The following is a 20,124-nucleotide window of genomic DNA, read 5'->3' on the forward strand; positions in this document are numbered from 1 at the left end:
CCTTCTTTGTGCTGTTTTTTTTTGTGGTGCGTTAAATGTTTACAGAAAGGATTTTGTGGTGGTTTGGGATGTTTTGTTTTCCTTTCCATAGAGCTTCTAACATTTAATACTCTGGTAAATTCATGGTATTTTTCTCTTTCAGAAAGTCAAGCAATAGTAAAAAGTGTTTTTAACTCAGGATCAGAGGAGGAAGCATTGCTGTTTTCAACAAGAATTCATAGGGGTGACCAGTACATAGCAGCAGCAGGTACAGATGCACTCATCTTCCCCAAGGATTAATGGCAAGCTGTGCAGTAGCTTTGTTTCCCACTGCAAGTGTGTGCATATAGTGATTCTAATTAGTACTTCTTTGTTAATCATGTTTACACCCCAACAGAAGCTTAGCTCTGCTTGTGTTAACTAAAATACCGGCCAACATCTGCAGATTGGTGTATTGATTTTTATAATGGTAATAATAGCTGTAAATACAGAACTGACCTTATCCAGAAAGGTGATAAAAAAATAACAAACCTTATGCTGGCCAGTATCAGAACAAGGACACTTTACTCACTGACCTGGGCTTTTGTTTTCATTCTCATCTCCCAGTAATTAAGGACTAGGTGCCAAACTGGGTAACAGTAGTAGCCTAAAGAATCTCCCTCTCATGCAAACTTTTAATTCTAATCCCATTTTAATCTTTAGTGACATTTACTAAACAGGTACAAAATATGAATACAGTTATCAGACTTGTGCCTCAAGATTACATGCACTGAAGATTGCACCTTTGGTATTAAGTGTAAACCTTTGCATCACAACTAATGGCACAAGTCTGTTCAGAAGCAGCATTGACACGTGAATCATTAATTTGCTAGGTATATAAACAGTACAAAACCTCCTGCTAAACACCCCCCACTAATTAGGGAAGCATTTATTGGACCTGGATAAAATGCAGTGTTCTAATTTTAAACATGCTTGAAACAAGAAAGGAAGTCTATTTACAAACAGGAATCAGGGTTATGGCTTTTTTTTTTCTTTTAATTGTTTTTTGAGAAGATGTACAGATTAAAGCAGACCCAGTGACTTTTCAGTGCATAAAGAGTCATAAATCTACATGGGCATAGCAACAAGAAGCATATTGTACCATTAACTGCAGCAAGCCTGTATAATTCCTGTGTGGCAGAACAGAGGTGGAAAGTTCCATTTCAGTAACATTGGCAAATAACTTTTCCTCATGAATAGGGAACTGTTATAGAAAGTATGAGCCTGCTTTTCAGAGGTACCCAATGTTCTCACTCCTACATCAACTTCCATTGTTTTTCCTGGTGTAAACTAGAGAACAAATGCATACTACAATCAGATGACTTCATCACATGCAGGTACACTCTAAAAGAATACAGGGCTGTTCCACTTCCCTTACAGGACTACAGACTCTTAATAAAAGGAATAGTTTTATATACTTTTTGAAAATGTGAGGTTACAGATAATTGGTTTTTCATCTAGTACAGCATGGATACATGCTTAAGATCATAAACTGCTTCTAATTTGGATCAACTTTCAATTTCAAGTATTTTGATTGTCCATATTCACAAATATTACATCTATATCTTACCACACACAGTATAAAAAAACCAAAAAAGTTCCTCAGCATTTCCACTTTGCTAATGTTGCCTTAAGCTATAATATGCAAGCAATTTGGTGCTGCAGATGTTTACTGGTTGCAAAGGAAAAAGAAAACCAAGAACTTTCCCACTCCCACTGCAGCTAGCGTTTTGCACCTAAGATGCCCTGCATCATGTCTATGGGCAACGGAAAGATGATGGTGGAGTTCTTTTCGGCAGCAATGGTGTTCAGAGTCTGCAAGTAACGGAGCTGAAGAGCAGCAGGGGACTCAGTGATAACCATAGATGCCTCTTTCAGGGCCCTGGAAGCATTCATTTCACCCTCAGCTGCAATTACCTGGAGAAGCAAAATGAGAAAAATGGAATTAATTCTGATGCAATAATAAGCTAGAATTATGTCAGATAACTTCAGCCTTAAGTCATATATCAAAGACGTTGCTTATGATTGCAATCAAGCGCCCTCTCCTACTGCCTTTTTGCACTGGCTCTGCCTTTCTCACTTAGATATAAGGAACTCTGGTTTTCCTTGAAAGTTCTTTATGCCTGTTTTCTGTTCAGCATCAGGATGCCAGTATATAAAAACTGGTATTGTAAGTTTTGAAAATACAACAAGTGCATTCATTCAAGTTTTCAAAAAAGTTTCTGCTTTTGTACTTCTTTCAGCACTGCCTCCTAAAAACAGAAGTTATTCCTACATATCTGAAAAGAGCTTGACAGATGAATGATGTTTCTCACTGGGAAAACACCTTTTTATTCCTTCATTCTTTTTAAACGTTTGCTCATTAGAGACAGATTTGTAGTCATGCATTTTTATTTACAAGCAGAGCTTTTCTGCATTGACACAATATATTCTGAGCATTTGTAAATATTCTTTTATACACCAAAATAAATAATAAAATCAGGGAGTAATTAAACTTCAGAAAATAATCTAAAAGCTAATGCTTGGATCACTAAAGATCTTCAGCCGCAGTTCAGCTGAAGGGTGACAAAACTAAGTTTTACAGCTGTTTCATTTCTCCTATGAAGAAACAAAACAGAACGCAAAGAACTTCCCATAAATCAGCTAGTCAGAAAAAAAGCTGGAAGGAAGTTTGGCTCCTAATTGACTGCAGTCTCCAGCTAATAACCTCAAAGTTGTTCTGTTCACAATTTGTTCTTGTAGTAAAAACTTGGGATTCCACATTTTCAAATGAAATCTCAACTGCATAGTTCAAGATGAGAAATAACAAGTGGCTGGACCCAAATCCACAAAAATCCTACCCTGCATTCCTATTTGCCACAATCCAATATGGAAAAGAATCTTCATCCTCCAAACCACCACATTAAGTTCTTCATGAAGGGGAAAAAGAAACCCACAACGTCCACACATTGATGCCATTACCTTAGCTCTTGCCTCCCGTGCAGCTTCAGCTTCTGCAGCCATTGCTCTCTGCAGCTGTATGGGTAATTTCACATCCTTGATCTCCACACGTTCCACCTTAATGCCCCAATTATCTGTTGCATCATCAAGCGTAGCCTATGTAAAGCACGACAGTTAATTGCAGACATATATTTGGCTGCAAACAAGTATCCAAATTTGAAAAAAGACTATCAAACCAATTAATTGTCATAGAATTTTTGCACTTTCTATTTAATGGTTTTTAGTACTGATGGTATGCTGTGATGATCATAAAAGCACAGCTGTCGTAAGCAAAGACTTAAAGCTTGATCAGTATATGAAAGGAATTCTGTGGTGTCATTTCCTTCAGCAGCAGCATGTTGACATAACAATGCAGAATACTCCTCCTCTCACAAATCCCTCCTCCTTACTTATAATAGCCCCCCTTGTCTATTATTGTTTTACTCACTCATTTTTATTAGACTGAGTACCATTCCAACAGCCCTTGACAGGGTTTTGCCTAAAGCTCCAAATCAAAACTTGGCTTACCACTTACAAGGTAAAATTAAGTCCCGACCTCCAGTTTATCAGCAGGATCAATGGACAACTGATTGTTTAATGCACAGCCTCACGCTTGCATGTTGCTCATACCTGCATGTTGTGTGCAATCTCCTCACGGTCAGAGAGAATCTGAGAAAGGTTTTTGGTCCCCAGAACATTCCTCAAAGTTGTCTGTGCTAAAAGACGTGTGGCTGAGTCAGCATTTGTGATATTTGCCACAGCAAGGGTAGCATTCTGAACTCTGTAGTAAACCACTCCATCTACGTTAACTGTCACAGAGTCCTTGGTCAAGATCTAAAAAGCAATGGGAGAAACAAGTAATAATTGCATATAACTAAACACTATTTGTTTATATAATGATAATTACATACTTGTTTTACTGGACTAGTGCCTAGTTTTTTCCCCAGGAAAAGCAACTGCCATGAAAGCCATGTTTTATACATGTGTGCTGCATATCAACACGTCTACATAAGGATGCACAAACCTTTCAGCCTTGCTCTGTCAAGCTAAGATTAAATGTGATAACAGAACACTCCTCAGTGAAAAATCAGTTCCATGAGCTTTGCCATGGTGTTATTTCTAATTTACTTCTTTGCACTCACAGAGGGATTTGCAATTCATAGGTGATAAAAAAGTATTCAGAAATAATTTACATCAAAATACATATGATTTCACCTGGGAAACTTTAGTCTTCAGTGAGGCTTATAATATCACATGTATGAAAGCAGCAGAGTGACTGTATAGGAACACGAGAGGTATACACAGAGAAGGACCAAGCTAACAGCAAAGACTCCAAGGATCTTAGCAGTGCAGAGGTAAGTATATGGGACCAGTCCATTCAGAATATGTTAAAGTATTCTAGTTCAGAATACAAACTGGAAATATAAATGAGAGGGACTTATTTTGTGTTTCTGTAGAGGGAAAAAAGGGTGGTAGTAAGTATCACAGCAAATATAGGACAAGTGATTTTCACTTGTATTTAACTTCAGTCACAAGACTATTGATTAGCAAGACATCTGTGCAGGTGTGTCAGTTTATAAAACAAGGGCAAAGCAGGCAAGCTATTTATAAAGCAAGTGAGGATAGAAGAAGTGTATTCCAGCTGCACTTTCAAACAAACATCACAAACGGTTTCCCATATCCCAAGTGTGGATGTAGCTGAAGGCACTTCTCAAATACTGATTATTCCATAGGAACCTTGGAAAGGCCAATGCTAGAGACTTTAGCACAGCACTGACTGTGTTAAATTAGTTGCCTGAATTGCAAAAACTTTGTAATTAAAGGATGTCAGTGTATAATGAAGCCCAGAGAAATAAAGGGCCCGTGAGATATTTTAGATAATGCTATGTTTGGCTACTATCAAAATTGCTTTTGTCTGCCTGAAGGCAATACATATCAGCTGCTTGACTTCAGCCTTACTTCTACATCTGATTAGAAATAGTGCTGTTTTTATCTGGTGGTTCATTGTCCTTCTCCAAAGTTTGATCGAATGCCACCTTGTGTTACTGAAGGATATGTGGAGTTCTGGACAAACTGCAGAGGAAATTGAACTTGCAAACGTCCTCATAGCTAGAAGCAACCGATTTACTTTACCTATACATTGAACAAAAGATGTCTTGCAAAGATAAGGACAGATATTCTTAATGGTTTAAAAGAGAGTACATCAGAAAGCTATCATTAATATTAATTACATTTTAAATTTGAGCTATAAGGAGAGTGAAACAATGCACATGACCATGCAAAGAGGTGTTCTAATCCTGTGTTAGAAGATGAGAATCGTGTTACCTGACAAGAGAGTGGTATGTATGAGATTTACCTACTTCCTGCTTCCACAGTCTACTTATTTTAGTGGGCTTTTTGTAATAGCATCAAGAAAGAATGAAAAGCATGCACAGAAGTCATGCTCTACAAATAAAAACATGTTTCTGCATCTACCTATTGAAAACAAAGAAACAAGCATAATTTAATCAAGTCAAAAAGAAAAAAAAAATAGTAGGACTTCACTAATAGCACATCAGCAGCTGCAACCACATCGTGCCTGCCACTGATTAGGTTTCTACCAATTACCCTTTAGAGTATGCTATGACAGCTGCCATCTGTCTAAATCTACAACTAATGACGAGCAATAAACTGACTGGCAAACATGACAGAAAACAGGAGCACCAGGCAGGTTGCTTCAAATGTCTGTCTTGAAAAATACACCAGATACACAGCAGACACAGCTAATATCAGCGACGTAGCATTGCTCATTTTAACATTTTTAGAAGGCTCATTTTGTCTTCTTCTGCTGTCTGTTGGCATCATTTAGTTCAGTTAGATGGACTGTTGAGAGATTCTGCTAAGAAATTAAGATGTTTGGGTAAAATGGGACAAGAAATTAAATACATTTTTGTACTTTAGAACCTCCAAACTGAAAGATATCAGATGACATGAGGTACAGGATGTCCTCGTATGTTCTTGTACATAGTAGGACATAGCAGCATGTGCACAGAGCCTGCATATTAGACCACTGAATTTCCAGTATTAGCATTTGATGATGCTTTTGTGCCATTATTTTAGCTACTTCATACATCCAGATTAGTTGGCATAGAAAAAGATCACTGATTCTTCTGGAAATCTTTCAAATTTCACAGAAACAACTGAAAGGTGTTGTGTGTGGTCTGGCAGCCCTGAACCTCTTCCATTCTAGCTTTTAGGCACTATTAAGTTGTCTTATTTGATAGCATTATTTGTTATCTTGCAGGGATCTTATTTTACTGAACAATCTCACTGAAAACTATATATTCTTCCCAATATGTTTCACAGGTATAAATAGAAGCAGTAAGTCTACATTAAAATTACATGCTACCCAATACTGAGAGTGGAAAAGGAAAAATAAAGTGCAAAAACTCTGCAAACACTTTAGCAGATACAAAGGCAAGTGCAAGCTCACCTCTTGGGGTGGAATATCAAAAGAGATGGTCCTCATATCAACTTTGATGAAGCTGTCTGTGCAGGGCAGGACAAAAAAGAGACCTATAGAAAAACATCCATCCAAGACGACGTGAGAATGGATCATTAGAATAGATGGCACTAGCTGTGAAAATAAGCCTAAATCCAACCACTGTAGCTGTATAGCTCTTTGTATTGAGCTCAGCAGTGTGTTTCCCAGTGGCTTTCATGCTGGAATAAGATTTGAAGAAAAGTATGCTGAGAAGCCTCGATTTATTCAGCTCTAAGGAGATGTAGGAAAGGCTCACAGATAATTAGCTTACTATCTTCTCCCTCTAAATAACATACCCCGTCACCAGAAGTTACAAAATTCTTGAGAAGCTCCAGTCTATCATCTGTAGGCAGTGATTATTTTGCCAGCAACTCAATTAGAACAAAAATTAAGACTACTCTCCAGGACATACCTGGCCCCTTTGCTCCTCCCTTTAAGATGCGTCCAAGTCTGAAGATGATGGCTCTCTCATATTCCTTTATGATCTGCAATAAATAGCTGAATGTCAGCCACGGGTTTCCAGAGGCATCTCATGGATTACAAACTACATATGCTGGATTCAACACAGTCTTAAGCCTCATACCTAATATGCATTAGATTTTATTTCTCTATTGGCTGCTTTTGAGTATTTTAGACTAAACTTTATTCTTAAAAAGCAAACAGCAAAAGGAACAGTAAGAAAAACATTCCAGAAGAAATATTCTTCAGACTACAGCACTATCTGTCAACAGCAGAAGCAAAACTTCTGGGCAGGACCAAGCAGGGGCTGAAAGTGGCCATCAGGAATATCCTGGCAACAAGAAAACACAGCATAGTGGGTGTGACACAGCGGAGATTTTCCACCTGTAGTTCTGATGGGGTGAATTAACAAAAACAAAGCAGGAGTTGTATCCTCATAGCTGGAAACTGGAAACAAGCTCAAAGTGATCACAAATGGCACGTTCTCTGTGAATCTATCATGTATACAGATGTGTATGTACATATTTATATTTACATATACAGAGATCTCCTTAAAAATTCATTCTGTGTTTAAAGAAATCAATCCTCAGAATTATTCTGATATTCCAAACTAGTTCATATACCAACACTGACTGGGCAGACATCGTGAAGATGTCAGTGCAAAAATTCCTTTATGATTTGAAGATCAACAAAGTGAAATGTTGGGGTTTGCCACAGTCCAGGAAAAAAATGGGCTTCTTTGTTTTTAAAATGAATAATATAATATGGAATTGGGAAGCACCTGCATTGCTTGAAGTTCTAATCCAACTTAGCAGTGAAAAGTTTTACCTTTATGCACATCCAGATTGATACAGGAAATGTAAGAACGGTGAAAAAGAAAGAAAATATCACCAGGATCCATCCACACACACCAAGACCGGTGTCAGCATCGCCTGGAAGAAAAGAGCAGAAATGTTCTGACTTCTAAAATAAAGAGCACCTGTTAAGGACACCTGCAATGGGATTTTTCTTTTGCATAAGCCACTATTACTGTTACTCCTCTGGCCAAACTCATCAGGTTCAGATCAAGTCAAATTAGGAGCCCAGTTCTGCTTTCTTTTGCACTATTCCTGAGTTGCACAAGATGGCTGAGGGCAGGATGTGGTTCACATAGCTCTGGTACAGAACAAAGCACGCACGTCTCTACCCACCCCTTTAGCTAACAGGTACAAATACAGACTCTCAAATCCTCCTTCTTCCCCAGGCCCTCTAGCACAATTATCAATAGGCAGCAACAGAAATCCTGTTCCTTTATTGAGGACGGAAGTCAGAACCACGCTTGCTTCAAAAGGAGTGGGATGCAAATACCCCATGACCTGCTGGCAACAGGACACTGAAAATCTGATTTGTGTTCCAATTATCAGAGATGCAGATCTGAGAAAAACACAACAAAAGTGGCTAAGTATGAGAAATAACTCTCCAAGTCTCCACTCAACAATTATTCTAAGTAGAACTGATTTCATTATAAAACAAAACGTTGATTCTGAAAGGTAGTCACTGATTTTAACAACTGTGGGTACACAGTTGTGTCAGGGTGTCCACGACTGCATGCAGCATTAGCAACAAATGCACTGATAAAGAGGGAAGCGAAACAGATGAGTCATTAGATATCAGTAATTTGGAAAGCAAATAATTATGCTTTGTGAACTGAGATCCACAGTATATTTGACTGAAGTAAAAGTCATTGATAGAACTAGGAACCAAAATCAAAGTTTCCGTTCCTCATTCACACTGTTGGTTAAAATCTGTGCCACGGAGCTGCTGTAGTAACACTGAGTACAGAGGTGCTGGAGAATAAGTTCTGTCCATAAGGCAGCAGGAACTTGACAGTTACTCAAAACTTCACAGGCCATCAGTATCTTCTCTATTAGTTCACATGCCACTGTCATAACCCTCAATGAGCCACGTAACATCACGTGCCATTTTCAAGCTCCTCTATGGAAAGTTACCTACACACACTGCCCCACAATTTACAAGTGACTTCCAGGTATCCTGCAGAAGTCGAGGAAAGGTTATCTGTGTGATATGTGTCAGCATCCAGCATTAAGCAACAGCACTGAACAAAGAGCAAATAACTCCCATTTTGCAAGAGGGTATTAGCTAACTCAAACACTGAAAGAAAGACACACTACAGCAGAGACAATGCCTGGAAACTACAGTAACAAAAGGAAATGACAATCAGCGATGGTTTACTATTAATCATAGGGATAGTTTATACTAAGAAGAAAATACTTATGATAAAAACAACTCATATGTACTGTTCTATCATGGTCATGAAAAGCCCAGCTTATACCAGAAGAAGCCCAACTCCATCACCCCAACACTCCTCAGCTATGAACTTGCAGCCATTTTTCAGCTTGCAGTCCCTCTACCTTCTCAATGTGAGCTCTCTCTTGCTTGATTTTCTCAACTGTTCTGTACCCCCATAGCTTCAGTTCAAACACTCCCCACTTCTTGCACCCTAGCAATAGCCTTGCTCTTTTATTTCAAGATATCCAAAACTCACACTTGGAATTCAATCAAAGGATCTTATTTTTAGGCAGTCTGCAATAAATTACGTACATCTTCCAGGAAATAAACCTCAAGGAGAAAGAAAATTAAAACCATTTTAATCAAATTAGCCTCGGACCCCCTTGAAGCTGATGGGAAGAATTCCTGCTGCTTTAGCACGGAATAACGCCTTGGCTCATCAAACAGGATGACAATTCGTGCCAGGAGGTGAAAGGGGCAGCTCTCCCACGAGTGCTCCTGGTGTGGCACAGCCTTCATGGGAGAAGTATTTTCTTCCACAAAGACTACGCAATGTGAACAAATACACAGCTGTGAGGCAGCAAGAATGTGTACGAGTGCCAGGCACAGTGATGGGAAAGGCCCTTCCTACACAACCAGACAGAAGCCCAGCAGACTCGGAGCACAACGCTATGGGAATTAAGAGCACGCAAGGCTCCAGACCACCACCCCTACCACCAAGGGGGCTGCATGCTGCTACCTGAAATCCAGCACAGTGTGAGAACGACTGAGCGGGGTTATCGCGTGACAACCGCTCACTAATTAGCGAACAATGACTAATACTTTTCACGAGTAATCGCTTTTTTGTTGTTTGTTTCAGAGCATCTCAAAGCATTTCCTGGGGGAAACAGCTCAAACGGTTTTGCCTAATTAGTCAGTTACATCCAAAGCCTACTGAGTCCACAGATACTTCACCGCGACAATTCTGTTTTGGCCTCCGAAACACACACAGAAGAACCAGCAGAATGAGGGGAAAGGGCTGCAGGGCACGGCAGGATCAGAGCAACCCCTGCCAGATATTAATACCGAGCACAGAATGAAACGCAGCTCGTGCCCAAGGATACCAGAGCCATGCGTGTCCCGCAGTTATTTATACCACAACTCGGATTACCAGCCGGAGCCGTTGGGATGGTGGTCTTAGGAACTCAACTCACTTCCTTTTCGGGTTGCAGCGGGCACAGAAAGCTCCGGCTGCCTTATTTCAGGGCATCCCTTGCGGGGCTTCACCCGCAGCACCGCGCAGAAACGCGCCGCGGCTCCACCGCCCGAGCCGGGGAAACCACCGCCACCTCCTCCCGTCCCGCGTTACGCTCGGCTCAAAAAAGACTCAGCGGCGTAAACGAGCGCTCCGCAACTCCTCCTGCCCGCGGTTAGCACGGGGAATTCGCCCCGGGATCTGCGGGCCGGGGCTGCGGGCGGCGATGCGGCGCCGCTGCTCCCACGGGGGCGAACTTTGGAATAGAAATCAGCAAACTTTGCTGAGCGACAGATCAGCGATACTGAGAGAAATCAGTACAAAGCCAAAGCGAAACCGAAAATCAGAGGGCGACTCTAGGAGCACCGACAACCAACTTGGGGACGGGACGGGACAGGACAGGACGGGACCAGACCCGACCCGACCGGACCGGACCGGACCGGACCGCACCGCACCGCTCCCGTCCCGTTACCGTGCAGCCGCTGTCGCGCCTTCGCTGCTCCCCCCGCCTCGCAGTCCGCCATGGCCGCTCCTCGTGCCCTCTGCCCGCTGCGCTGCGCCCCGCCCAACCCCTGGGATCTCAGCCCTTGAGGGTGGGGCCGCGCGCCCGGCGCGTGCGGGGCGGACCGTTGTTGGGCCGCGCGCCCTTACCTCAGCGGTGCGGGGAGCGGAGCAGTGAGGGCGGGAAGGGCTGAGGGGGAGGAGATAACGGCCTGGTGACCACCGCACCCCGTGCGGTGCGAAGCCGTCCAGGTGAACGGTGGCGGGAGCTGACGGCTCTGCGTGGCCTCACGGTGAGGAGCGGCTTCCAAAGAGACGCGTTTCTCCTTTTCACCGCTCTGTTTGCGCGGCAATGCCTTGAGGCGTTCTGTATTTCTGATAAAGTGAGGGCAGAGTTACAGCAAAACAAAACAAAACAACCCTTAACTTTGAGAAATCCGCCCATAAAGCAGCATGGGAGGTTACGCTGTGCTGTAACAGCACATCGTCCTCCTGAAAGCAAAACCGGGCACACGAGAGCTGTCCCGTCCTGCGTGGCACTGGTGGGAGGGAAGGGCAGGGCGAGCAGCCGGACACGGAGCTGCTGCAGGTGCGGCACAGGTGGGTGCGCGCAGCTCCGGGTGGGCACGGAGCACGAGCAGGGAAACGGAACCTGCTGGGAACTGGAGCACAGTGCAGGGGAAATGAGATCCCGTGCCTTTTTTTTTTCTCTCTTTTCTTTGCTGACCGTAGGTCTTCTGGCAAGCAGAGTGCCGAGAACGTCCCCGTGATGAGGGATGAGGGAAGGAAGTGGGAGGAATGTTTTCTGTGCAACCACAGAGCAGAGGAGCTGTGGAGATCTGTGCCATCAGTGCCAAGTTTGGTACTGGAAGGCCTAAGCCAGTGCCAGTGATGAGGTAAGGTAATTTCAATACAAATTGAGCATCGCAGAATGTATCATTACCGGTTTACAATTACATCGTGGGTCCCTTCCAGCTCGCACTATCCTTTTATTCTGTGGTTCTGTGATCATTTCAGTGCCTGTAAATTTGCCTTATCTCTAAGCCAAAAAGTCCACAACCAAAACCTTTTATCCCACGCAGAGCTGGTGTCACTTACAGCTCAAACAGCAACTTTTCGTACTCACATATAAACGTACGCGACCGCTTGCTCGAAGAGGAGAAAGCCTTCTCTTTCAGATGCCCATCCCGCACCCTTTTCCCGCTTTATGGCGTTTGCCAACAAGGTTGGAGAGGTGCTGAAGGGTTGAAGGTCGCGGCGCTGCTGTGCGGTTTGTTGCTGCCATCTGCTGAGCCGTGAGCGCTCGTACAGCTCCGGAGCTGCGGGAACTCGGAGGGGAGAGAGACCAAGGTGAGGAGATGCAACCCTTGTATAAGGGTTATAACCTTATAACGCAGCTTATAGCAGTGTTGGAAAGTCTTCTCATTGAGTTTTTTTTGTTTGTTTGTTTGTTTCAATAAATAAAGGAATGAAAGGATTTGATTTTTGGCTCGCCAGAGGACAACTGCGGGCTTGAAAATGGATTTGTTAATCCTTAGCAGCACGTGTGTAACGCTGTCGGCCCTCGTGCTCCCTGCCGTCCTGCAGGGCAGCAGCTGCTGCTGCTGCTGTGGTCGCTCACCTGTGCGTGTCCGTATGCGATTTCTGCCCTGTGAAAAATCTGAGAGCGGAGCGCAGGGCGACCACGAGGTGTCAGCCGGGTCCCAAGCACGGCTCTGCCCGTGGCAGCCTTGGAAACAGTATTTTAAGGTACAGATTTGTGTCATCCCAGTCCTTCTGATAATGAAGTTGTAGTCTGCGGCGACTGTCGAGGGCTGTTCCTTTAAATGCTGTTTCTGACCTCCTAGACATGCTGGATCTGAGATGCTGTGCTCACAAATCCTCTGAGGAGCTGCAGGTGCTGTGCAGGGCTCCACGTGGCAGTTCTGCTGTACCCGAGCTCCCAAGAGCTGTGCGCTGGCTGTGTCCCACACTGAGCACATGGAACACGTCGGTAACGAGGAGCATTACTGTGCTTTGTCGCTGCTGTTTCTTTTCCCCCTGTTAGCAGTAGGTTCTAAGGGACTCTCACAGACTTTTCCCATTGCTGTTCACCATTCAGTTTTAGGGGTGAACTTAACTCCACGTAAGTTAGGACACTTACTATCTTCTTATCTGCGTATGTGCTTAAATATTCTGTTGACTTTTGAGTTGGAGTCGTATCTCAGGAGAACCATCACTTTCCATCACGTGAGGAACTGCAGTGTTTGCACACACCTCAGTTTTCTCCTGAAGAACATCGGTTCCTCTCAGTGCCTCCCAAAGCAGCTACAACTGAACAAAAGCAGACTCAGCCAACGCTTCCCACGTCGTACAAATCTGCACTTCATTTAGGAGCCATGGGATTCTTTGCGGTGGAAATAGAGCATGTATCTCTGGGAGTCAAGAACCCCAAAATAGAAGCGTGTTAAATTCAGTTATTTTAAACAGGATCATTTCTCCCACACTAAAGGGTGCATTATTTATAATATCTTTGAGGCTGGGAGGTTAATTGTTGGGAAGTTGTTTACATTTAGGGATATACATAGCAGCAGAATTCATCCCCAGGGATCCCTGCACTGCTTTATTATTATTATTATTTTCTGGAGTATTTCTTGTGGCTCAGAGCAGAGGACTGAGCCTCCCCTCTTGGCTGTGTGGTGGTTCAGGGGCTCCAGATGTGCCCTTGGTGAGGCACTGAGCTGCCCCTCTGTCAGCAGGAAAAATAAAAGAAGGAAAAAAAGAAAAAGCCCTGTAATGTTGTATTAGCAACATTAAACAAAATCCAGCTCTGTATTTTAGGGCTGTGCTGAGTGAATATATTCTAAGCTAAAGCAAGTAAGAGACACTGGAATTTCGCAGTGCTCTCCAATAAGTTTCCTGTGAACCCTTCTTCTATTCCCTCTGCCGTTCCGTATGCTAGTCGTGTGTGCACAAGGTTTTGCTTGTCATTTCTGGGCTTACCCAGAATTCAGCTGGCAGCTTTTTGATTCCTCAGAATAATGATTTCTTTGCTTCTGTAGATTTGGTGAAGGAGAAAATTTGTGTTTAACAAAACAGAAAAAGCCTCGGGTAAGAGAGAAGAAAAAGGAGAGCAGGAGGAAAAGTGGAAGCCATCGAGGAGCCCTTAAAGCAGCAGAGCAATGGCACGCGAGGCTTCCAGGAGCCCGGCCTCGGAAGAAATGCCCCATAGGTTGTCACTGAGTTGAACTTATGTATTGATTTTACATCTCTTTCAAAAGCAGCAAGGTTTTGTTTATTTAAAAAAGTTATTTAAAAAAAATACTATAATGCTTTTATACGGAAGAAACTTGTATTGGAATGTCCATGGAATGGCCCAGAGCTGCTGCATTCATCACCTGCCTGGCATGGTTTCCCATTGGCAGGGTTCTCATGAGGCCTGAGTGACCATAGCAAACTTTGATGTGAAATTGGGATGTGATCAACACCCAGAGATGTCAGCAGATGACAGAACCTGTTGTTTTTCCTGGCGCTCCCCATTCCCCAGCAGCTGCTGTTCTTCTCTTGAGTTTGTCTGTTTCATTCAGTGATGCAGATCTGTGCCTCATATCCACACTGCAGTTAGAAATAGTTACACAGGTTGCCATGAATAGAAGCTTATCTTGCCAGAACAGTGATGACATAGTTCTGATACTGTTGTTAGACTTTGAGGAGCATTAATTCCAACATGTCAGCCTGCGTGGGTGCAGTCCTGGCCCTTACTCCTGTCCTGCGCTCCTTTCCCACCATAGGGATGCACTTCCATGACTGAACACAGTGCTGACACGGCCCAGCTGTGTCTGTCTGTCCTTCCTTCACTTAAAGCAGGCACAAAGGACTGTGAGAGCATTGGATAACAGAAGAACTAATTGGTATTTTTGTAAATGTAACATTAAGTAAAGCTCAAAGTTTATGAACAGGTTTGATAGAGAACTAAAAGACCCATGATGTGTTTCTATGGAAACTACAGCTTAAGGTTTTTATCTGATGAGATTCTAAAAGGAGAACAATCTGTCTCTGTTCTGATTTTGGTAGACAGAGAATAAATACAGCCAAATCAATTGCTAAGTGGTCTTTGAAAAGATAGCTAATGAAGTGCTTCAGGATGAAAACTGCTGCATAAATGGAAGGTGACACTTCTGTCTTAATCATTGCCACTAATTATGAGATTTTTAGGAGAGATTGCTGATGAGAAGCTGCAGCTCAGCAGTCAAAATATTTGTGCATGTTTCCATGCAGTTGCTGTCCCTGATTTATTTATTTATTTATTTATTTGCACTCAGTCTGATGAGGAGAGCATCTGTCACACAGCACTGTGCTCACGGTCGGTCATGGGCTGTGTGTGGGAATGGGAATCTGCTGTGTGCTTCTCTGCCCACCTCCAGTGCTGACCCCACATCCCACTTGCAGCACCCAGTGTGGACATGGGAGCTGCTGGGCCCTGAGGTGCAGTGCTGAGCTGGGCTGAGCGCCGCTGCCGTGTGCTGTGGGGTGGCTGGGCTGCACCTTTGTCTGGTTGTAGCACACGTGCAGTGTGCTGGTCAGAAGTGAAAGCTGTGATTCACGAAGCCATTGTGCTATTCCTGTCCATGCTTTCATGCACTTTGATGTCACTCGCTTGATCTGCACGGATTGGCTCCCAGCCTTACAACTCATGGTGCACAATCTATTCATCCTCACTTTCTTCCAGATCTTTCAGTATTCGATGGCAGAGACTCACGTCACCAAGCCTTCACCCAGAGCCAGGGCACCTTGTGCCAGCTGTGATGAGTTCCTCCCCTCCTCCACAGGCCACACAATCAACTTCATTATGAAAAGAACATATGGCCGTGTTTAGAATTGGCTGAAGCTGAGATGTTTCCACTTTTGATTCCCTTCTAATTTTGACGGTCACAGCAAATGCAGTAACACATGTATTTGTGTCTTCATTCTGATGAAGAAAAATACCAAACTGAGGTTATCTGAATACTAATATACACGGTCTCTTTTCTCTGACACAAAAGGAATCATACCCTTCTGCACGGTGACGGCTTCTTACAAAGCAACAGATGGCTCCAGCAGGCAAGAACAAAAGCCCTGGGACTTGGCTCTTACCTTCAGTTTGTGCTGCTCCTTCTGCACGTATTGTAAACTTTGAGTACTGCTAAGGTGTCTGTAGAGATTAGATGAGTGGAATAAATAACTTTGGGATACAGCATAGGTAGGCACAAAATACCCTGTTTTACTGCATCGTATTAACTGTGAATAAATAATCAAACAACCTGGCCCCAAATGGAAGGGAAACCTTTTTAAAAAGTGTAAATGAGCGTACCGTGTTTTTCAATCTCACAAGAGAAAATAACATATTGTACAAAAAAAAAAAACATCCAAAAAAACCAAGAAGCCTTTGCTATAAGCAAATGGAATACTTGGAGTTTTAGAGGAATCTTCCTTGAGATTTGAAGACTGTTACCAACGTGGCATTATGTGGATAGCTTTGGAAGGGACTTTGAATGCCTTTATGGCTGTGATTTGTCATGCATTGCATTTGCTGAGATAATTACAGCCACCAGCATGCTCACACTTCGGCTCAGGGACTGCTCAGCCTGTTTGGGGATAAGTGCAGATTCTCTCCTGGGCTGGTGCTGTATGGAAAGCCATAGGAGCAGTCTGCCAGGTTAAGGACTTCTCTTTTCTCCCTCTCCTCAGAGATCTCAGAGGTGCCTGCGTTCTCTCTCCTCTCTGGCTCTTTATCTGCTACTGAAGCACATCTCACCTTTGTGCTATTTTCCTGTGGCTGATACATGCAGAACTGTATCACAGCTATGTGGGAAGTGATGCACAGAGCACAGTTTGCTGCAGCAGCTACCAGGCAACCCCAGAGTTCTGCATTTCTGATGGTGGCACAACTTCCAGATGTTGCAACTCGTGTTTTCAGTGGTCTGATTTACTGCTTTAACTTTAATGAGTAGATTACACTGCATGTTTGGGGCTGTAGAACAAACGAAAATAATGATTAATTGGACCTTAGATAATTATAATGATAGTGGCAGTGGTTTAGTGGTTTTTGTGGGGGTAACAAAACCAAACAGAAACAGTCTGGTGCCAACTGTATCCTATGGCAGGCTGTATGGCCGCCTTGTCTGCACACTGCTGCTCCCTGTGAGCCCCTGGGAGCTGCATTCAAATCCATTTATTTTTCCTCCTGGTCAAGAGGAAAATATAGAAAAAATAGAAATAAAATAAAAACATCTAAAATATAGAGCTTATCATTTTTAATTGAAAGGTCTAAAAGCTACTGAGACCATGGAAGTGGGAAACGGAGGTGGCAATAAGTCCGTCAGATTTCTAATTATTTGGGTCTTACTGATGTGCCTGGTATTGTTGTGTTTCCATGCCTCATGTCTAGGGAATGGACGTTTGTTCACGTGTCTTTTCGTACTGCAGCTGAATGTGGATTTCCCCCCAAGCCTGCCATCTATTTCCTAAATGGCTGTTTTTGTTCATGGAGGCAATTTGCAAAGGACTGTAGGTCTTGTTCTGTATTAAGCTGTTGGGAAAACTCCCTCTGACTTTGGTTAGAATGGATTCAGCACTGACAATGGCTGAAGTCCCACTGCTTGCCTCTCCTTTCATCTGGGGACTGTGGCTTTTAATGGGTTGCAAGCTTTCTCAGAGGAAATTGTCTTCCATTTGGAAGGGATTTATGTTCCCATTTCTTGTTGCATACATTTCTTATTTGACTTTTTCATGTAGGTTAAAAATATACTGCAACTCTGTCCACAGAGATGTCTGTTATGCCGAAGTAATTAGAGTTGTGCCACAGTTTCCACTATAAACTGCATTTCTGGAGGTTTTATTACTTGGCTTTGGTAGTTCCTTCTTGTAAACACGACGTACATTCAGGCACAAATTGTTTTGAAATGTGTTTTAAATGGACATTTCCACTTTTTTTTGAGCTATAAAAGAAATGAGGAGAGACCCGAGCAGTCAGCTGACTTCTGGTCTCCATAAATCGCAGGGAAAGGTGCAGTGGTGCAGCTCATAGCCAACGAGCCCCACTGCTAATGGGGCCGTTCAGCCTGGGGTTTGTTCTGCTGTCATTGAGGAAACAATGATAATAATCATAACAATGTTTCTGATGGCTTTTGTGCCTCTTCTGGCAGTGTGCACACTGGGATGTACTGTAAAGTAACCCACATCTTTCTGTCTCCCAGCAGCCTCAGAATCTGCATGCATCTTCCAGGTCCGATTTTATAACTGATATTCTTTGCTTTGCTGATAGCAGGGATGCATAATCAAATTTTCAGACTAATGTCAGCAACCTGCAGGAAATTTAATGATCCTCACTTGGGGTTACATTTACCAAATTCTAGACATTATAGTGCTTACAAGCAATGTGTTCCTGCTGCTGTGAGCAGCTCTCTGTGCTCTGGACTCTTGTGCTGAGAGCTGTTCTCCCCAGCTCTGGATGCTTGGGTGTGCTGATGCCTCTGTGCAGGTTTGTGCCCACAGCCCCAAATCCTATAGTTTACAGCCTCCTTCATTTGAAGATCTGCCATCTCTTTGTCCTGGTGCTGTTTCTGATGAACTCTGATTCAAGATGGGAGCAGCAATCAATTAGAGCTCGTCAGAAACTGGAGGGGTAACTGTTTGCTTGCATAGACCAGATCACTGAAATGATGCAGTAGAAAACATCTGTTAAAATGCAGTGCTTTCAGATGGGTCCTTTCCACACTCCAGGTCCTGACAACCCATGAGCAAGTGTGCTGGCACAGGGAGAGGAGGGAGAGCTCTACCATGGAAACTGCTCTGCAATGAAGAACTCGAGCTGATGGCACCTGCAGCAATGGTAAGTCCTCATGTGCTCCGAAGGCAGCACAGGCCTGCGATGGAGTTCCCATATTGCTGTAGAACAAAATGCATTATTTGTTGTGGTACATGGGAATTGCTTCTTCTGGCTCCTGTGAAGCACAGTGTATCAATTCTCCTTTGATAGATTCTTTTTATTGTAGTCAGTACTACCAGGAAGAGGCACAAAATGCCATCCCTATTTTTATTACTCAAATTTCCTTTCCTGAAGGGTAATTATCAACTTCATATAAGAAGAAAGGCTCATACAGGCACCTCAAAGTAGAACTGTATGAATAATGCAATTCTCATTCAAACTGAAATATGTCCAAAAAAGCCAACTTCTTCTTTATGGTTTGATAGAAATACATATTGCCTGGTTTTGATTGTCTGATATTAAATTGAGCGTTTCTCTGTTTTTCTTTATTCTAAAATGTTGTAAAGTGTACTTAAATTTAGACTATAGACATTATTTAATGTGTAGGGGAAAAAAAAGTTTCATCTGGAAAGGAAGTTCTTTTCCCCTGCATCCCCATTCTGTGGGCAGTTTGGTTGTCCCAGCACAGACCTGTGAGTCAGCAGAGAAATTCCCCTTTTTTTTTTCACTGCACAACCTGTATGGGAACGATGTGGGGAGGGAGCATGGGAAAAACATGGAAAGAGAAAAAGGAGAGATTCATTTCTTGCATACTCTTCAGTGGTCTTTCTCTTACAAAAAGGAACTTCTATTATCCACAAGAGGGAGTTTAAGCTTTTTCTATGGAGAAGCAGGAGGTCGTTGTAAGGTGTGCTCCCAAACGCCGGTGCCAAAACCGATTTCTTCAGATATCCCTGTCAGCAGAGCTTAATGCATTGGTGCCTGTTAGCAGGAATCACAAGCTGAGGGGTTGCAGGTGTCTGCATTTCTGTTGTGTATTAACCGCAGGGTCATTTCAGAAAAGCTGTTTGCTGTGTTTTGTCGCATAGCATCTCTCGAGGCTCTCTTGTCACTTATTAGCTGTCACTGCTAAGCTGCACGTTAAGGAAGTGCTTTATGAGAAGTACTTTTGGTGCTGGAGTGTTGGTCCACAAAGGCTAAGACAGAACGCTGGCAGTGGAGGCAGACTGCACATACCATCTGTTGCTCAGGTGTGTTTTTCATCCTCTGAGCAGAGGGAATTCATCTGGAGGCTCTGCTTCATGCCCGGAGGTGCAGGGATGGTGGCAGACGGGTCCTGGCCTTGCACTGATGGCCTGAGCAAAGGAAGCTGATGGATGCTGAAGGCCGGGCTGC

General features: G+C 43.2%; 1 protein-coding gene and 1 long non-coding RNA gene across 3 annotated transcripts in view; one reads left to right on the forward strand and one right to left on the reverse strand.

Annotated features, from left to right (window-relative positions):
* Positions 1–987: 987 nt before the first annotated feature.
* Positions 988–11,117, reverse strand: STOM (stomatin). Its single transcript, XM_003211339.4, has 7 exons — positions 10,975–11,117; positions 7,808–7,911; positions 6,933–7,005; positions 6,470–6,552; positions 3,628–3,831; positions 2,980–3,114; positions 988–1,935 (listed from the first exon to the last, which is right to left on the reverse strand). Exons 1-7 carry the CDS (start codon positions 11,024–11,026, stop codon positions 1,741–1,743), a joined length of 846 nt encoding a protein of 281 aa, XP_003211387.2. The 5' UTR covers positions 11,027–11,117; the 3' UTR covers positions 988–1,740.
* A 36-nt stretch (positions 11,118–11,153) lies between these two features.
* Positions 11,154–20,124, forward strand: part of LOC104913696 — a 79,691-nt gene continuing 70,720 nt past the window's right edge. The window contains exons 1-5 of one of the 2 annotated variants that reach the window (XR_002120686.2): positions 11,154–11,296; positions 11,736–11,899; positions 12,086–12,353; positions 12,470–12,752; positions 12,851–16,357. This is a non-coding gene — a long non-coding RNA (uncharacterized LOC104913696). Of the gene's footprint in view, positions 11,297–11,735; positions 11,900–12,085; positions 12,354–12,469; positions 12,753–12,850; positions 16,358–18,743; positions 18,853–20,124 lie in introns of those variants that run through there. The other variant, XR_004161677.1, reaches the window with a different exon arrangement.

Source organism: Meleagris gallopavo, chromosome 19 (genome assembly GCF_000146605.3).
Source record: "Meleagris gallopavo isolate NT-WF06-2002-E0010 breed Aviagen turkey brand Nicholas breeding stock chromosome 19, Turkey_5.1, whole genome shotgun sequence".
In the NCBI taxonomy this organism is placed as follows: Eukaryota; Metazoa; Chordata; class Aves; order Galliformes; family Phasianidae; genus Meleagris; species Meleagris gallopavo.